Source organism: Quercus lobata, chromosome 2 (genome assembly GCF_001633185.2).
Source record: "Quercus lobata isolate SW786 chromosome 2, ValleyOak3.0 Primary Assembly, whole genome shotgun sequence".
Taxonomy (NCBI): Eukaryota; Viridiplantae; Streptophyta; class Magnoliopsida; order Fagales; family Fagaceae; genus Quercus; species Quercus lobata.
The window spans coordinates 24095068-24115567 of NC_044905.1; the positions used below are offsets into that span (position 1 = coordinate 24095068).

Below are 20500 nucleotides of genomic sequence, written 5' to 3' on the forward strand. Positions count from 1 at the left end.
TCCACTGGCTAGGAGTGCCACGCACGAGCGGAGCAAAAACAAAGCCACTAAAACTAAGTATGTTTTGGGGGCCTTATGGACTCAAACTTAGACAAAAATCAAGTTCCTTTGGAAAGTTAAATTATCTTTCTAATGATACCAAATTTAGACAAATCAGAGCTCGGTGTAAAAAGTTATGACTTCTAGAAGTTGGCTTATCATAAACCTTTTCGGTTCATAATTAACATTCGTTACAGCGTAAATGTGTGAATTGAACGGAGGCCTTAGTAGACTCAAAATTTAGTGTGTCGTATATCGTTGTAAATCTTATGACACTTATTTTATATTGTTTTGTTGTTGGAGCATTTTGAGCATTGGTTTTGGAAATTATGGGTTATGGCCACAAAAAATTTTGTAGGCTTTTCTTGAGTGCACTATTTTATGTGAATTTTTCGAGAGTTTGGTTGTCCGAGCTTCCTTGTGGGTCACGTTAGTATGTTTTCTAAGTGGTATAGTCTAGGATTATGGGCATCATTTATATGTAAACTTCAATTCTGTATTAGTGAATTTTCTTTTAGGGTTTGGATAATCCTTGTAGTTGTTTTTCCTTTGGATGTGTCTATATGTTTTTCACTTTGTCACCAACATTTTGTATTATTTACTCTATTTCTTATTGCTTTATAATTGGTGATATGCTAATATGTGGTGATTAACTTATGATTATACATTGACTACGTAATTGGTTAATTGACCTAAAATAAATATTCCATTGTGTAGAAAGTAAAATTAAACTCTAAGAGCATTCTCATCAGCTCTCTTATAAAAAATGTCATTTTGACACACCAAAAACCTACTTCATCATTTTAGCACATTATTTTACAACATACCATTTATCAGATGTTCTATCCTTCAATTCTATACATTAAAATAATATTTACAACATATTAAAATAATATATTAACTCCTCCCACCATCATCATCATCATCATCATCATCAACAACACCACCACCACCAACAACGGCACAACTGCCGCAACAATGGCCACCAACAACCACTACCGCAACAACACCGACAGCCACCACTGGTACAAATCCACATCCACCAATGTTGTCTTAAAAAAAAAAAAAAAAAAAAAAAAAAAAAAAAAAAAAAAAAACACAACCAGCACAACCAATATCGGCGACGACACTAGTGAGACCCATCCACAGCCACAAATCTCACACCCACAACCCAATCTGAGACCATCCCAAACTCGATCAACCCATGAACTTTAACCAAAATCAGCCAACCACCAACAATCAAAACAACCAACCACCATTAGAAATACTACCACAACCACCAAAAGAGAGAGAGAGAGAGAGAGAGAGAGAGATCTACGGATTAGTGAGAGCAAACCAAAGTTTTCACCCGATCTCGACCTCGTCGATATGAATCGGGTCGGATCTCGGTCTTTGTGTGAAAGTTGTAGAGTATGGTGGTGATGGCTGTTGCAGATGGAGAGAGGAAGAGAGTGAGAGATAAAAAAAAAAATGAAAGTGAGAAAGAAATAGGGAGCAATGGAGAGATGGAAACCAGAGATGAGAGAGAGATATGTATTGGGAGGAGAGAGAAAAGTAAATAAAATAAGCAAAAAAATTATAGTATTGATGTTCACACCGTCTCATAATTGAGACGGTACTGTAGTGGTGTGCCAAAATTTTTGGCATTTGGCACACCTCATGAGGGTCTGTTTTTGGTGTTTGGTATGCCAAATGCCAAATATTTGGCATTTCGCACACCTAATGAGAATGCTCTAATTGAAATCTAATTTTTACAATAAATTAACTCACTTGGCATAGAAATTTAAAATTTTAGATTAAATGAGACACATGGCATAAAATTATACTCTAATTGAATTTTAATTTGAAATCTAATTAGATTTTCTCTCAGTTTTACCTATTAATATATATATATATATAGAGAGAGAGAGAGAAAGAGAGAGAGAGAGTTTATTATTGTAGTTTGGAAATTCTCCAACAACTTACACTTGAAACAATTGGTTTCAATATAAAAGCAATAAAATAAAACGCAAAGGGATAGCATAATGCCTACATTATGTCTGAATACTAGTTCCTATGTCCCCCTTCATTTAGAGCAAAACTCATTCATCCAAACACACAAATAGATTAATTTAATTGTGTCTACTCCCTGATGTAATTTCTTTTTGTTTTGTTTAATAAAATTCTGGTCTTTCTATAATAAAAATAACTAGTCGCTAACCCGTGCAATGCACGGAAAAGTTATTAACTATGGAAAAAAAAATTCAACAATGAGTAATTAGACATTTTGCTAATTAGTATTTTTTGAAAAATGAAGAAATATTTAACTTCTATACTTTTGCAAAACTCCCAATAATTATGTATATATATATAGACAAACTCAAAACTAATATAAACTGGAAAGATATAAACAAAGACCATGTTATGAGGAAGACATATCAAATTTCAAATTTGAATAGCAATATGACTTTCTTGTAGTAATAACAATATAAACAATTCAAAACATGTAACAATATCAAAATTATAATACCTAATCTCATTATCTTTTATGTTGAATTCAAAAAAATAATTAATTGAAATTAATCCAAACAAATAATTAATCAACCAAAAATCACATGAACCTAAATACAAAAAATTTAAGGTGAAGAATTAAGATCAACTTACTCAAATGCAAATACTAAAAACTTCAGACCTAAAACTTCAAAATTTATAGAATCCCCAAATTCTACTTCAAAACCAACCAAGTTCAACAAATTTATATATAATATACCAAATAAAAATTTATCGGAAGACATTGGTTACAACTTTGATTTTTCTCCAAAAAATTAGAGATGCTTTATCTGCCATATACAATATAAAATAATTAATAGAAATTCCAACCCAAAAACCAAACCCACGAAAACAATGTAAATATAAATATGGAGATTAACCCAAATGCTCAAAAGAAAATCAATTCTAAGCATAATAAAAGAATAAGATAGAAAGAAAAGTTCATGCACATGTGAAAGCAAATAAGAAATTTGACATAAAAGATAAAATTCATTACTAACAATATAAACAAATATCCACATATGTTGAATTGAAATTCTATTAATAATAATATAAAGGTGGTAATTGTTTTTTGAGTCCTATTTTCAACGTGAGTCCTTTTTTTTTTTTTTAGTCCTATCAGAATTTTTTGTTTTATTTATTCAAATAATATTGATGTGTAAAATTGCAGTGAAATTGAGAAAGAAAGACTTACCCCGCTCTTATTAAATTGATTATAATAGCGCTTGATTTCTTCATCAGTCATTTCACGCTTTGCTATATATTCATATACTTGGCCATCAAGTATGACCCTTTTTTCAAACTTACTGCCCATTCATGCAATCGTAGTCTAGGCTGAATTGGAGATCGATTTCTGGGTTTCTTTCTGTTTGTGCAAAAGCATGAGAGTGAGAGAATGAAAGGAGATTGGGAGATAAATCATAAAACTATTGTGTTGTGGACGTGGGGTGTGCTGTGCTCTTCTTGAGCCGAAAATTAGTAGTATTTATATGTTATCTCTTGGATGTATTAGACTTTGAATGATAGACAACCTCTTTTTATTTTTTCAATATTTATCTTTCTTGGATGTATTAAAATTTGAATGATAGACAATCTCTTTTTAGGAGGGGAGAGATAGTAGCCTTTTTTATATAAAAAAAATGATAATTTTATTTAAATATTAATGATAATGATGAGTTTGAGTTTAAGTTTAAGTTGGACTTATTAGAAAGATAAAATTTTACTCTTTGTTAAATTTGGATTAAACAAAAATAATTTTATTTAAATAATAATTTTATTGAAATATTGTGCCAACATAGAAAATTGTGGGAGTTTCAAAGACTTCAGTTTTATATATATATATATATATATATATATATAGATAATAAAATTGTGTGTATACTATGGAGGCAATTGTAAAGTTTGTAAAAGTTCCTAATATAGTCCAAAATTGACAAACGTCCTTCACGTATTGTTTTTTTTTTTTTTTAAACAAAAAATATATTTTTCGCCTTAAAATCCGAACACTTCCCTCGATGAGATGTCTATTAATTAAACAATCCATAACGCAAATTCAAATATATTTTTTAAAAAAGGAAAAAGGTTCTTTTTTTTCTTTAAAAAGAAAAAAGTTTTGGATCCAGAAACAAAAATTCGCTAAAACTGGACTCACCAATCATTCACTATGAGAAATTTGAATTTAAAGTTCAAACTAAATGAAATTTATGAGCAAAAAAAATGCAAAAAGTTCTGTGTTTCACTCAAATCAAGAACAAAAATTCTAATGTTTAGAAAAAAGAAAAAGAAAAAAAAATAGAGAAAGACAAATCCACCTCACCATGCCACCACAACCGACAAGAAAACCCGAACATATCACTGGCTAAGCAAATCCATAAGTCTTAATTAATTCTTAAATGCATTGTCCCCTCTAACATATCATAGACTAGAGAGGAAATTGGAGGCAGTTCCCACTTCCCACATAGAAGAAAGGACAAAAAAGCTTCCCCGAACCAAAGAATTTTATTTCTAGCTTTACACACTATTCACATAATCACGGCAGTTATTTGACAAAAAGAATCACTGCATTTTGGTGTCTGGGGTAAAGGTAGGTTCAAGTGTTTAAGAGGACTTTCATATATATATATATATATATATATATACATAGTTTAGAGAAGAATTTCTATTTTGTGTATAAAAAAATGTTTGTTCCTTCAATATTTTTATTTTTATTTTTACGGCATTTCAATATAGGTCCTATATTTTACACAAAAATAAAAAAATAAAAAAAATAAAAAAAATAAAAAATAAAAACCACCTAATGAACTTGCATGATACTAAAGCCTCCACTATATATATATTTTTTCTCTCCTCCTCTTGATTTTTTTAGTTCAAATTCCGAGTTTTTGTTACAAACAAAAAATTTATATACGTACAAGAATTTAAAAAAATAAATTTTACATACTTTTTAAAAGCAATCAAGGTAGTGCAACGTGTTTACAACTGTATAATGATATAAAATAATAAAATAAAATAAAATAAAAATATTCACTTATATTGTTATACTCGTAATACTTTTAGATTTATTTATTTTATGAATTATTTATGTTTGTTTCTTTATTTTAATGTTATGAAATATATAATTATAATTGATTGAACCTATAGAAAATTTTGAGCATGATAATGATATGAAATATATCTTTGTAATTTATATTTATATTAGATTTTGTATGACAATTACAGTTGTTTACAATTATTTATTTATTTGGTTATTAATATTGAGTAATTAACTTTGGTTATTTATTTTAAATATTATCTTTTAATCTTTTCCTTTAAACTGAAATCATAGCTTCATCACTACTTTGAAATATTCTTTAAAAAATGACCATTATTGAGTTCTCTCTATGATGGTTTTTTGAGATTTTTTTTTATTTTTGGCTTGACCCTCAATTATGAGGATAGTTGGTAACCAGACAATGATGGTATGACTTATGAGTAGGAAGTTGAAAGAAAGCATAGAATTAAAGAAGCATAATTTCTGTTATTGGATTGAAAAAAATAACATAATGGGAGTTGGTGACAGTCGTGTGGATTGCACACTCCCATTCCATTTCTTTTATATTATCTTATTCCCACTTTCCTCTGCCATCGACACCTTTTGAGTTTTGAGGATGAATGCTCTCTCACTACTTTAGTGCTTTCCTCCTCAGCAATCCATTTTTTTAGGTTCCTTATATATTGGCATGACCGAAAAGTGGACCCAAAATGTCAAGTGTCCGCTTATAAAGGAAGGATATTTTGTGAAAATGTTGGATAAACGGAAATACGTGGACGATACAACGTACCAATCTTAGGATCAACAGATTTGTTATCAGTCCACAAAGCTCATATTTCTATGCAGGGCGGCTAAAGGAAGTTAGAATCTTTGACCCATAAGGCGAAATTGAGACATATTATATATATTTAAATTTAATTGAATAATTTTTTTTTCCCTAATTTCTTTATATGCAATTTTTTATAGTTTTTTTAATGAATTTTTTGTTCACATGTGAGTTGTTCGTCTATATTTTTCTATATTTTTTTTTGAATTTTTTTGTTTTTTATTTTTTGAGATTTTCCCCTTTATTATTATTATTATTATATTGGGTTCATTACTAGTAACAAATTATTTAGAGTACCCTTTTGAGACTTGATTAATTTTTTACAAAACTTTTTTTTTTTTTTTGTTAACAACTAGTATATATATATATATAATAAATGAGTGGACAGTGGTTTGCCCACACTTTTTTTTTTTTTTGGTTTTTGATAAACAATTAAGTAGTGTTATATTATCCATAATATTTTCATAACTAATTTGAGCTTATCACTCACATCACTTTTTTTTATTCAATAACATATTGTACCTCAATTTCATCCAATATATTAGATGACAATCTTTTTTTATATATGCAAGTAACATATCAGCTAACAATCATTCATAGCAGAAATATAATTATGCAACAATACAACTAAGCTTATCAAGATTAATCTGATGAACAAGTCTGGAGGGAGGAATAGCAAAGACGTGTGCTGCTTGATTCACATTTGAAAGTTCAAATTTGTGTGAAAACCCAAGAGCTTGTTTAAACTCCAAATTAAAATTACGACTAGATTACTTTTACTCTAACTTAGACTAAGTGCGGAATAAGAATAAATAAGCGCAAACAACCGATAACACTATCCTAAGCCATATTCATCCATTATCAACGATATAAAGTAAAGCTTAAGAGTAGGGAAGAGAGATGCAAACACAAGATAGCATTGAGACGTGTTATCGAAGAGGAAACTGAAGAACTCGGCGAAAACCTCTCTGTCACCCTCCAAGCGGTAATCGATCCACTAGAGAATAAAGTTGAGTACACGAATAACAAAAGACCCTCCAAGCCTAGCCTACCCAATGTACTTAAACCCTCTAAACTCCTACTACCAACTGGCTTCTCGGAACCTTGTCTTCTCTAACTTTCCTGAATCCCGCAATTTAGCCCGACTACATCCGCCAATGATTGGCTCCTTCCAATGCTTTCCAACAGCACCAAAACCTCACTTGACACTCAGATTGGGTGTGGTAAGTGTTTGGGCTATTAATTTCTCAATGATTTAAAGATGGAGTGGTAGGAGTAGAGGAAAATCATAAGGAAATGTGTAGATGATTGTGGGTATAACAATCTCTAACTCTCAAGTGTATTTTCTAGGGTTTTCTCTTTGAAAGCGCTTCTCACAATATGTGGGTAATAAGGGTATATATAGTGTGGGTAAAGACTTAGTAAAACAAACATGACAAATTAGCCAAATAGAATGTTTCGCGAGTATTTCGCGAGAAGGCCTTACCCACGAGACACTCACGAAAACTCTAGGCTAGCATGACTCTTCGCCTTCTAGTCATGTGCTTTACACGTGGCTTATTTCACAGGTTAGCTTCTCGCGAAATCCATTTGTTCATCCTTTTAAGCTTGAATCTTCACACTCTCTCACACTCATTTCTTACAATTAAAAATCACATAAATACACGGAAATATGATTGAATAATTTTACAATCAAATTTGGCATGGAATTAAAGTCAACACAAAATAGTTGTAAATCACAACTTTACAACATCCCTCCGGGTTAGATGAAAGACTATATTCATAAAAGTTTTTACACTTCTCTTGATTCCCATATATGACCAAAAGTTGAACCAACACCTTCCTCTCCCATGGTTGTGTTATAAACCACACTAAGGTCTCCTTTGACAATTAAAAGTCCAAACCCCATCTCATGGGCAAAGATAATGCCATATTCCATCGCCATGGCACCTTCAATTGCAAGTACTGACTGAATTTCCATAACTCTTTTAACTCATAGCTACTATTACTTACCCTTTTGAGTCCCCAATAACTATGCTTATACCTAAAGTCTAATATTGGGTGATTTTATAAGGACTTGGTTTAGTTCCAGTTTATCCAGTGTACTGGACTTGGTTAGATAGTGACATGTGTCCACTTTTGGACACATGTCATCATCTCAACGAGTCCAGTACTACTGGACATTGGACTTAAGCCTGGTCCATTTTATAATATTGTGCAATATAAGCTTTTGACGCCTCACGAATCACAATTATACTTATTATTATTGTGCCACATAAGCTTTTGAGGTCCAACAATTTTTTATATCATTAGTTTAATATTGTTTAATTAAATTTATATTTTTTTTATATTGAAACCGATCCTCTATTAAAATATTAGTACTAGTACACCATTTTTTTCTTCTTTCAATAATGACTAATTCTATAATATTAATATATATACACACACACTAACCTCTTCGCATGTATAACGCTCATGTGATGAGGGCTCTTCTATTTTTTTTTAGAGGACAAAATTTTTTTGTTCATCATTATTCGAGGTTGATGCATTTTCCAATTACAAAATTTTCAAGGAGTGTCCTTAGAGGTCTCACAATTATACACATCGTTATTTTAATATATATATATATATATATATATATATTGAATTTAAACTATATTCTATATATAAACCTTTCATTAGAATCTGGGCACATTATATTTTCTTTAAATGATAAAATATATAGTTCTATAGACAAATACAATCAAAATAATTACTTATTAATAATTACCATAACTATCAAATTTCACTTTTAAACAAAAAAATCATATTATATTAAACTATGATTTTAATGTGGGAGGGTTTCTTGTCTCAGCTCCCAATTAGCAGGTATTATTCGCTTTGGCTATGCCTCACGGTTTTGCTCAATCCCACATCGAGGAGAGACGCCTCCCACATGTGCCTTATAAGCTTGAGCTCAAGACACATGTGTACCAATACTATATATATATATATATATATATATATTAGAGAGAGATATTTGTTTAGCAAGGGGCCTCTACGTTACATAATATGTTCAAGGTCATGGCCCTAGAGTCCCCAACAAAAATTCTCACATGATATTACTATTGCCACCAAAATATATAAACTTCACGATATCAAAGAACTATTGGTTTCTAACACGTTGCAAGCACTTGATTGCTTGGTTCACTTGGTCTTGGCCAAATTTGGTTATGCTTATTGAATAGAAACATAGAATGAATGTTGCAATATGATAGGTTCCAATTTTATCCTATATATTTTTGGATAAAGTTTAGCTACAAAATTGATTGTAGTATTAGGTTACAACCTTACTCAATATATATTTATTGGAGATGAATTTTAACAAATCCATTCTTGGATTACATTTTCTTCTTATATCCTCCACGCTTGCAAATTTTCTAAAAAATTAAAGATTAATAGCTATGTCATCAATAAATTATTTAAATTACAAGTGTTTGTAGTTTAAAATTATGCATAAAATATAAGTTTAGAACATTCACATTAGTCTTACTAGAATTTCAGCCAAACTAACACCAAAACTCCACTTTTACTACTTTAACAAAAGGACAAATACATCAGCCTTAATATTTATTTCTCTACTCTATTTAAATAATGTTTTTTCTCTCTCTAGAAAATAAATAAGTTTTTTCCCTTCTCCATCCCACAACAACACCATCAACAACACGACAACACCTTCACATCTACCACCAAGAATCACCACCACCAAGCACCAACAATCATAGAAAACAAAATCACAAACTTAAGCCAACAACACAACCAATCACCAATAACCACCAAAGATTAGACCAAGCACAACCAATCACAAATCAAACACTGCTAAAGCAAAACCCACCACCGGCCAAAGCCACCTTCAAGCTCACACCTCCGAGCACCACCCACCCAATCACCAGTGAAATGGCAAAACCCACAAGCGCTAAACCCATTCGCACCACCAAACCCACCAATCACCGGCCACCGTTTAAACCCATCCACCACCATCAATGAACAAATCATATCAAACCCAAGCCACCACAAACCACCATGGTACCTGTGAGAGACCTTGAAAGTAGTGCATCTCAAGAAAAGAAAGATTCTTGAAGTGCTTTTTAGGACACCTCTCTTTATGGGTAAGTGGTATGGAGTCGTCACTTATTTTTTTACAAAAAAGAAAAAGAAAAAATAAATACATGACTGAATTGTTCTCTTCATTGATTGAATAAAGAATTACATACTTGGAAAATTGAAAAATAACATGGCTTTGGGTCCTAGTTACAAACTACCAAATAATTACATGGCATTTTGTCCTAGTTACATTCTACCCAAAATAAATAAAGACAAGGCTAAATCTACTTAGTCAAAGACCTAAATCCAGAGGCTAGGTTATGGAATGGGAAGGTGTTAGGCACCCATTCCGCCCAGACAAAGTCTGGTCTTCTAGACTCTTGTGACCTATATACATTTTTATGCATGTTATGAATGATATGTTCAACATGTGACACTAAAATTAAATAACACAAATTTATTTATGAATGAAGTCTCTTTTTTTTGTTTTTTAAAAAATTCAAATCTGTTTTGGTTAAAAAAAAAAATTTGATTTTGGTTTGTCAAAATACTAGATCTGTTTTGTAGTATGTAGAAAAAAGTGGTTTTTGGAGATAAAAATCCAAATCTGTTTTTATTACATAAAATAAAGTCTTTTAATTTGAAAAAGTATCAGATCTGTTTTTAAGAACTAAAAAAATGGTTTTTCGGTTTGTAAAAAATCAAATCTGTTTTATGATAACAATAAATAAATAAAAAAAGTTTTTGACAATAGAAAAATCAGATCTGTTTTTTATATGTTTTAAAAAAATGAAAAAAATTTCTTAAGAAGAGAGTTTCACTCATAATTTAAATTCATGCAACATGAATTAAAATAAAACAAACATAAACACAATCATGTTTTATCTTTTTCTTTATTTCAAAAATCTACATACATATAAAAAAAAAAAATCAAATCTGTATTTAAGGAAAATACAAATTAGTTTTTTTTTTTTTTTTTTTTTTTTTTATAAAAAATGTTCGGATTTGCATCTAATGAAGACACAAACCAATTTTGATTAAGGAAAATCCAAATCTACATTTAAGGAAGATGCAAATTCGTTTTATTTTGAAGAAAAATTTAGATCTACATCTAAGAAAGATGCAGATTTGTTTTTATTGTAAGAAACAGTCAGATCTACATCTAATGAAGATGCAAATCCGTTTTTATTTTAAGAAAAAGAATTGTTCACATGCAGATTATTGACATTCAAGAAAGAGACTATAACAATTGCATAAAAACAATCATGCTTTAAATAAAACAATGATTAATAATTCATAGATAAAAAAAACATTCATCATTATAAACAAGAAGCATAAGAAAGAGAAAGAGTGATTGATAACAACCTCTTGCATGAGCACTCCTTGTTCTCGAAAGGATGTTTTAGGGTTCAAAGAAACTTATTTGGTTATCTTTGAAACGTAAAAACCCTAATTTAAGCAACAAATCTCAGAGAGGATCAACAAGTATCAGCAATTTGAGAGCCTCAAATTGTGTGTCTCTTAGAGCGTAAAAAAAAATGTGCTGAATTATGAGGTTCAGTCTCTATTTATAGAGGCTGGAAGACTCTAAAAAATAGGCACGGACGATTAGAATGTGAATACGGATGCATCCTTTTGCGAAAAAATTGAAAATGGCATGCCTTATCGTCACCCGAAGGCCGTTGGGCCAAAGCCCAAAAGGGGAAAATTCGGCCCTTTTAGAGTGTCGTTTGGCACTCCAAAAGTGCCGAATTGGCTCTTGGACACTGAACGCTCTTTCGTGTTTGGGTGCTGTTTGGACTCCTCTTTTAGGGTTTTTTTACCGATCCTTGCACCTAAGGGTGTCCAAGGACCCGCATAAACCGACCTGCCCGCCCGAAACCGCCCGAACTGAAGGTCCACGGGCGGCTCCGAATCCAACTACGGTCGGTCACGGATTGGAAAGAAAACAACCCGAATAAGTCGGTTCGGATCCGGGTTTCAAAATATTTCACCCGGAAAACCCGAACCGACCGAATTATTTATTAAAAAAAAAAAAAAAAAAAAAAAGTAGATTTGACAATTCAGACATTTTAGTCTCAGTCTTCCAGTCTCCAGAACAGCCCATGCCTTGCCCAGCCCGAGACTCAAAGCTCACACCTTCCCAACATAAACATCAGCCGTTCATCACAAAATAAGATTTAAAATGAATGGTCTTGATGAGAGTAAGACAGGCCATGATATGATCAGTTCAGTGGCACAATAATCTATTTTAAACCAACGGCTATAATCTAAGATGAAAAGTAAATCTAACGGTGAGAATTAAATGGGAAGATCTGATATCTCTCAACTAGTCTCAAGAGTCTCTTCAGCCTCCACTATTCTCTTCAGTTTTCACTTCATAGATAGACCCCCCTAATGGACATGGCTTCCCATTCACGCCTCCTCCTTCCCTTTTCACTCTTCCTCATCTCTTCAGTCTTCATTTCTTCAGTCTCAGACTCTCTGGTCTTTACTTGCTCTCTCAAACTCTCACAATCTCACACTCTATAAAGTCTAAACCGTTTCCCCAAATCCAAAGTTCCAAACTACTGTTTCTCCAAAATCCAAATCCAGATTCTAAAGAACAAACCCTAGCCGCCTCCAATGCCGTTACCCAGTCCCCTCTCCACCTCCAACACCTAGCGCCACCGCCGCTGTCCACTCCTCTCTCCATAGCTACCGCCAGAGTCATCCCGTGTACTCTTCACTGAGTCGGTAATTTTTCTTGTTTCTCATCTTTCTTTTATGTTAATCTCGTTGGTTTCATTTGTGATGGAAGTCAAATGTTCAAATCAAATAAACCCAAAGATTCATACTATGAAACCCTAACTAAAAAAAACTTAGAAACCCTAACTACTTAACTTTTGTTCTGTGTTCTTTTCTTTAATAAAGTTTGATCTTGTTTTAATTTTATATAGGATTGAAAGCTGACTCCCAAGTATCATTATCTGCCCTCAAGTATGAGCTTGCCATACACCCACGGTTTCCTCATCCCGTGTACTCTTCACTAAGTCAGTAAGGTAATTTTTCTTTGTTTCTCATCTTTCTTTTATGTTAATCTCGTTGGTTTCATTTGTGATAGAAATCAAATGTTCATATCAAATAAACCCAAAGATTCATACTATGAAACCCTAACTAAAAAAAACTTAGAAACCCTAACTATTTAACTTTTGTTCTGTGTTCTTTTCTTTAATCAATTTTGATCCTGTTTTAATTTTATACAGGATTGAAAGCTGATTCCAAGCATCATTATCTGCCCTCAAGTTTGAAACCCATTCTTCAAGGTATGGTTTTTGCATTCCTTTGTATTTAGTTAAAAAAAAAAAAATGTAGTGACTGACTGACTGGTGATTGTTCATTTGTTTGATATTTCTTTTTACAAAAGGGGCAGAGTAATTTAAATGATAAATAGAATGTTGAAAGGGAAACTATTGAATGTAACTCATTAGAGTTGTTTTTAAAGTTTTAGAACATTTACCTTGCTTTGTATGAGAAGATTGTTATGATGTGATTAGTAGAATGTTGAAAGGGAAATTATTGAATTTAATTCATGAGAGTTGCACTAATGTGGCTTGCAGATGCTTTTGATTTTGCTTTTCTATTAGTTTGTAGCTTTGTATGTTCTGTATTGCCCAATTTAGACAATGTTTAACATTTTGGTTATAGCATCTTATGGAAGTTTTAGCTTACCTTGGAAGATTGTTATGATGTGATTAGTAGAATGTTGAAAGGGAAACTACTGAATTTAGTTCATGAGAGTTGCATTAATGTGGCTTGCAGATGCTTTTGTTTTTGCTTTTCTATTAGTTTGTAGCTTTGTATGTTCTGTATTGCCCAAATTAGACAAGGTTTATTTAACATTTTGGTCATAGCATCTTATGGAAGTTTTAGTCTACCTTGCTTTGTTTTTAACACATTTAACACCTAGAAGTTGATTATATGAGAAGATTGTTATGATGTGAACAAAGTTGATTTAACATTTTGGTTATAGCATCTTATAGAAGTTTTAGTTTGCTTTGATTATGTTTATTAAAATGTTTGCTTCCAGGATACTGGTTTTCCTTTTTGGTGTGTGTGCTTATTATTTATTATTATTATTAAAGCTATTAATTATACTTGGTACTCTAGTTTGCTAATATGTATTTTTGTTTTTATAGGTCATGGAAACCAACACTAATGAACCCTTTGTCCAAACACCAGCTGCTACAGAAGATGATATTCCCACCCAAGTTGAGGATTCTGCTGCTACCCAAGTTGCTTCCCAAGCTGAAGCAGTTGCTGCTTCTGAGTTGCCCCCAGTTCCACAATGCCAAGTGAGTATGACAGCTCCTGTTAGTGGTAGTTGTAGTGGTAGGAAAAAGTCTGTTGTTTGGGGTCACTTTGAAAAAGTAAAGATAGGTGAGGGTGATACTAGTAAGACTAAGGCTATCTGTAATTATTGTCAAAAATCTTATAATGCTGATAGTAAGAGTTGTGGTACTAGTAATTTGTTAGCTCATGTGCCAATATGTCCCAAGAACCCTAATAGAGAAGATGTAGTTAAAGGGCAGAAAACATTAGCTTTTGTACCCAAAAAGGATGGAGAAGATGGATTCCACCTTGTGTCAACATCCTTTTCTGTTGAGGCTTCTAGAAAGGCATTGGCCGAAATGGTTATAATTGATGAGTTGCCTTTTAGGTATGTCGAGGGGTATGGGTTTAAGAAATTTGTTAGTACCTTGCAACCTAAGCTTAGATTAAATGATATCCCATCTCGTCAAACTGTAGCTAGGGATGTGATTGGCATTTATAATAGTGAGAGAGAGAAGCTAAGGAAATCCTTGAAGGGTTGTAGGGTGTGTCTCACTACGGACACATGGACTTCTATTCAAAATTTAAATTATATGTGTCTGACTTGTCACTTTATTGATGATGCTTGGAAATTACATAAGAGAATTCTAAATTTTTGTCAAGTTGAAGACCACAAGGGGGAGACTATAGGTAGAAAGATTGAGATGTCGTTGCGTGAGTGGGGTATTGATGGGATATTTACCTTGACAGTAGATAATGCTAGCTTAAATTTAACAACAATTAAATTTTTGCAAAGGGTGACTAAAGATTAGAATGGGGCAGTTTTAGGAAATGAGTACATGCACATGAGGTGTTGTGCCCATATCCTAAATCTCATTGTGGGGGAGGGTTTAAAAGAGATAGATGCATCTGTTGCTAAGGTGCGTGAAGCTGTGAGGTATGTGAAGTCCTCACCCAATAGAAGTCAAACTTTTAAGAGTTTTATGGAGAGGTTAGGTATGGAGTCCAAGAGTCTTCTCAGTCTAGATGTACCTACTAGGTGGAACTCGACCTATATCATGTTAGAAACTGCTGAAAATTTTGAGAAAGTGTTTCTCCGAATGGATTTTGAAGATGATGGTTCTTCGTCGTACTTTAGGACCAAGGAAGATAGTGGTGGTTTGGGGTCTCCATGTATGATTGATTTCCAAAATTGTAGGGTGTTTGTGACTTTCTTAAGGCTGTTTTATAATGCAACAAAGAAATTTTCTGGTTCATTGTATGTAACTTCAAATGCCTTCTATGATGAGATCTTTGTTATTCAGGAGAGTATTTCCAATTTAGTTAAATCCCAAAACACTCTCTTGAAAAGCATAGCCACAAACATGCAAACTAAGTTTGAGAAGTATTGGGGGGAAGGGGAGAAAATTAATCCTCTTTTGTATGTGGCTGTGGTCTTTGATCCACGAAAAAAATTGAGGTTTTTGAAGTTTTCATTTTCTGAAATTTATGGGAATGTAGTTGCAGAAGTGATGGTTGATAAGGTGAAAGACCTTTTGTTTAAGTTATATAATTTTTACACTTGTATTCATTCACCAAATGTGCAAGATCAAAGTGGGAGTGAGAGGACAGAATTGGAAACTGATGCTAGTGATCCATATGTTATGGTTCACTCGCGATATGAGCGTTTTTTGCAAGTTGAGCAATCTGTAGGTTGTAGTAATGAGCTTGAGAGGTATTTGGCTGAAAACTGTGATGGTAGAAAGGATGCAAATTTTGAGATATTGGAGTGGTGGAGGGACAATTGTAATAGGTACCAAGTGTTGTCTAAAGTAGTTAAGGATGTGCTGGCTGTGCCAGTTTCCACTGTTGCATCTGAGTCAGCATTTAGCACTAGAGGTCGAATTGTTGATCCATTTCGAAGTGCATTATCTCCTCTCATGGTTCAAAACCTTGTATGTTCACAAAATTGGCTTCAAGCCACAGTTCCAATTTCTCATCGCCAGTCAAGGGATGATGTTGAGGCATTGGAGGAGGAGTTACTTGACTTAGGTAATATGCTTAAATTTTGAAACTTAGTGTATTAATTTTATTGAATGTCTCATGTATTCAAGCAAAATTTAATCTATTGTGTTTATTTCCTATTATTTTCTAGTTTTAAATCAACAACCAGCAAATACCAGCTCAAGCAAGGGTTCCACTTCAGGCAAACGACCCTTGATTAGCATTGATGATTAATCAGTGACTTGGTATGATTCCGCCTTTATAGCCCCTTACTATTATATACTTGTTTTCCTTACTAGTTGGTCTTGTACTTGGTACTAATGTATTATTTGTTGAATTTTTTTTGTCTATTGTAGGAGGATGGTAATTTATTTTGTAAAGAAGGCAGCATTTTGGAAATATTTTGGAAGCTTTTTGGACATATTGCTTTTCTAACTTGTAACAATACTCAACTGTCAATACTTATAGAAAAGAAATCTTAGTTCATAGGTTTTCTTTTCTATTAGTTATAGACTTATAAACTATAGAGTAGTCATTCAATGCTTTGGAAAAGCTATTTTTTGGAAATACCTATGGTATTTGATTGTTGTAATTAATTATATAGCTTGGAACTTTGTATAACTAGCAAGCTTTCTGCCTTATGGGTTACTGCCCAAAAAACTTGCAGTGACTGCCTTTATGTTACTAAGTATATATATCTGTTGGAATACTGCATTATAGGATTATTTGTTGTGATTTATTTTATTGCTGGAAAATTGGAAATATTATTTGTTGTGGACCTTGTGGTTTGCAGGTTATATAGGTGTTGAGCAGTTTACTGCCTAGGAGTTTATTGTGTTGTTTAGCAGATTATATATTATTTTGTGTTTATTTTTTGTTCTTAATGTGGGAAAGATTATGTATTGGGACTTTTTGGTGTGTTGTGTTGATCACAGGTGATAAAAAGAATAAGCTTAATTTATTTGGGCCTTTTGATGTGTCCTGATTGATGGCCCAATAGGTCTAGTTTTGTTAAGCTGTTTATTGTGTTATTTAACAGATTATATATTATTTTTTGTGTTTATTTTTTGTTCTTAATGTGGGAAAGAATGAAAGATTATGTATTGGGATTGATAGGTGCTTCTTGTTCCAGATTATAAATGACTAAAAAATAAGAGACTTTTAGGTGTGTTGTGTTGATCACAGGTGATAAAAAGAATAAAGCTTTATTTGGGCCTTTTGATTTGTCCTGATTGATGGCCCAATAGGTTTTGTTAAGCTGGAAGCTCTATTTAAAAATAAATTAAGTAAAAAGGCCCTAAAAAATGTATTTTCTGTAATTTTAACTGTGTCAAAAAGTCCAGCCCAATCTGAGCCCCAGACCCGTGAAACCGATGACTCCGACCCGAACAACCCGATTACCCGATATGTCGGATCTGACCCGATATTCGGTCGAATACGGATCCCAAATTCAGGAAACCGAATCAACTGGGTCGAGTTCGGTTTGGGCCCAAAACCGACCCAGCCCGACCCGTGGACACCCCTACTTGCACCTAGACATGTTTTCATCCTCCGTTTATGATTTTTTTTTTTAATCTCTTTTCTGGATAATTTAGGTTTTGTAAGAACAATTATCTTGTAGATAAATATCCTAAAATAAGTCTTGATAAAGTTCAGATTATTCGCAATTTTATTGTTATCTAATCATCCCTTTTATTCCTATGCATGCATCCTTATTTTAAACACTAATTATCAATCAATCACAAAATTATTTAATTAATTTTAATTGTTTAACCAATCAAAATTAATTTAAATTGATCATGTGTGGTCGACCTTACCTAGACACAATGCATGTTGACCGTGCAAACTTGATCATGCGATATCTTTCGATTCGATGGTCTGATTTGGAAACCGGACACACTACCGTGACCGTTAGAACCTCAAGATCATTTTTATGGTATGCAATAAATGAATTAATGCATATAATGCAAAGACAAATTGATGCATGTAATGCAATTATGATTTTAGGGTTAGGGTATGTGGATGGTCATTCAAGTCATTCTCCTTGATTAAATCATAGGTGCAAAATTGAGTGTCTACAGTACCCCTATCTTCGTCTATCTATGCATGAGAGAGAGATGAGAGAAAAGGAAATAGAACAAACCCACCAAACCAGTAACCACTTCCCAGCAACCACCCACAAAACCCAAAACCCCCTGTAGCCACCTATCCACGCCAATCTGCTGAACCCAACAAACTACCACATCCACCATTGCCAACCACAACTCAGGTGATGAGAGAGAGAGAGAGAGAGAGAGAGAGAGAGAAAAGATGGTTAAATAAAGAATTTGTTAATAGTATTGAGAACAATGGCTCGTTGGGTGTAGTAAGGAATACTTGAAAATTAAATTTTTTTGGTAGTTTGTTGAGAGTCTTAAGACTGATGCATGGGCTTTTTGTGGGTTTTTAGATATATTTTTAACCACAGGTTAGTTTGTTGAGATTGATGCGAATACTCTTATAGATCATATAGTAAATAATATTTGATTCAAATAAAATCTAACATATGTATTATGAGCGTAAAAAACATGCAATTCAACGGTTAGATTTTCAAAATATGTAATAATGTTCATTTTATTGAGTAATATTGTAACCTTAGATTATAACAAATTTTGTAACTAAATTTTGTCCTATATTTTTATTACAATATGAAATGAGAAAATATATTTATAATCCTTACAAGTAGCAACAGCATTTAATTTTTTTTCCTTTGTGATTCAATGTTCACTTCTAGACTATTGCTATATAAAGGCTAAGGTATAATAGTGGAGGTAATAACATGAAGGCAATGTTTTTTTCCTTACCTTCAAATTTTATTGTATTATATTTTATTTTTGTTGATAATTCAATAATTAAGAGAACGAGAATTTAAATCTTAGTTGTTTTATTTGGAAACATCAAAAGATGTCAACCAGTGCTATAAGGCTCTTGGCATGTCAGACCTCAAAGACAATGCTTTATTTAGTTACTTTAAAGTTTATTTTATTTTATTTGTAGTTGCTTCAAAGTTTATACATACATATTATTTAATGCGTGTTTGTTGCTTCAAAGGCAATGCTTTATTATTAAATGTGTGTTTGTTTATCAAAAAAACGAATGACCGGAACATTTCTAGCAATAGTCACTCCCACTATGAAAATAAGAAAACTCACACTCTGTGAGTGCGACCATCTCATGTGTAGGCTCCGGGTGCACTTGCAGGGTAATGTGGAGCAAATCATGATGGCGAAATCGATAAAGGTAGATTATGTGAATCTCAGGCAAATCAAAACCTATCACTTGTTGTTTTTTGTCTTTTTGGCCACAATAGTGTTTTTTTTTTTTTTTTTTTTTTTTTTTTTTTTTTTTTTTGGGCTGAACTGCCTCAGAGCCTACGATTGGCCTGAATTTATCTCTTTTCTAGTTGCATTGGATTTTAGTGGTGAATACACCATCGATGAAAGGAGATTAAATGAAAGAAAAAAAATTGATGAAAGGAGATTAAATGGTAATTAGAATTTGATATAAAGGTATAAAACCTTTGGGGGGACCTTTTTATGTTGATGGGTTTGGGCCCGTCTGCTACACCAAGGCCTGTGACTTAGTGGGTAAGGGAGTCGAGACTGGCCCTTTAGGAATTATACTGCAGGCCAGCTTGTGCGCAAATGTTGAAACAGCTAGGAATAGTACAGCAGGCTGGTGGAATAACCATCTTGCACAGCAAAGAATACTACAGTAGAATGACTTCTACAATAAAATACGCTAAGTGAAGGGGTTACGTCAGAACAACAGATACAGCAGAATACCACAGATAAAATAAAAAGGGGTTACAACACAACAACTGATATAGCAAAAAGAGTAAAAGATATCACAGCAGAATGACTAATAATATAAAACACTACAACAAGGCGAATAACGACAAGAATGTCAAATAAACTAACAGGCGCTACCAGAGGGTAGCAACGGCAATTCTAAGCAACCGTAATAGAAATGGCTTGCTTTCCCAATCCTAGGTTGAATCATTTAGTAGGAACGGGTCCAAAAAGGGAATCAAACCCCAATACAGGTAAACTCATTACAAACTTCTGCCGTTGAAGTTACTTATGCTAGAGAAAGGGCCTAAATGGTTTTGATTTCTAATTCACAGAGTTTCAAAGGGTGAGAATGTCACGAGGGAGAGA

The 20500-nt window shown here is 32.8% G+C and overlaps 2 protein-coding genes across 2 annotated transcripts; both read left to right on the plus strand.

The window, feature by feature from the left end:
- Positions 1–12192: 12192 nt before the first annotated feature.
- Positions 12193–15130, plus strand: LOC115961632 (zinc finger BED domain-containing protein RICESLEEPER 3-like). Its single transcript, XM_031080576.1, has 5 exons — positions 12193–12211; positions 12947–13039; positions 13253–13312; positions 14077–14096; positions 14186–15130. Exons 1-5 carry the CDS (start codon positions 12193–12195, stop codon positions 15128–15130), a joined length of 1137 nt encoding a protein of 378 aa, XP_030936436.1.
- Positions 15131–15157: 27 nt separating this feature from the next.
- LOC115961639 (zinc finger BED domain-containing protein RICESLEEPER 1-like) lies at positions 15158–16188 on the plus strand. Its single transcript, XM_031080584.1, has 2 exons — positions 15158–16110; positions 16182–16188. Exons 1-2 carry the CDS (start codon positions 15158–15160, stop codon positions 16186–16188), a joined length of 960 nt encoding a protein of 319 aa, XP_030936444.1.
- Positions 16189–20500: the final 4312 nt, after the last annotated feature.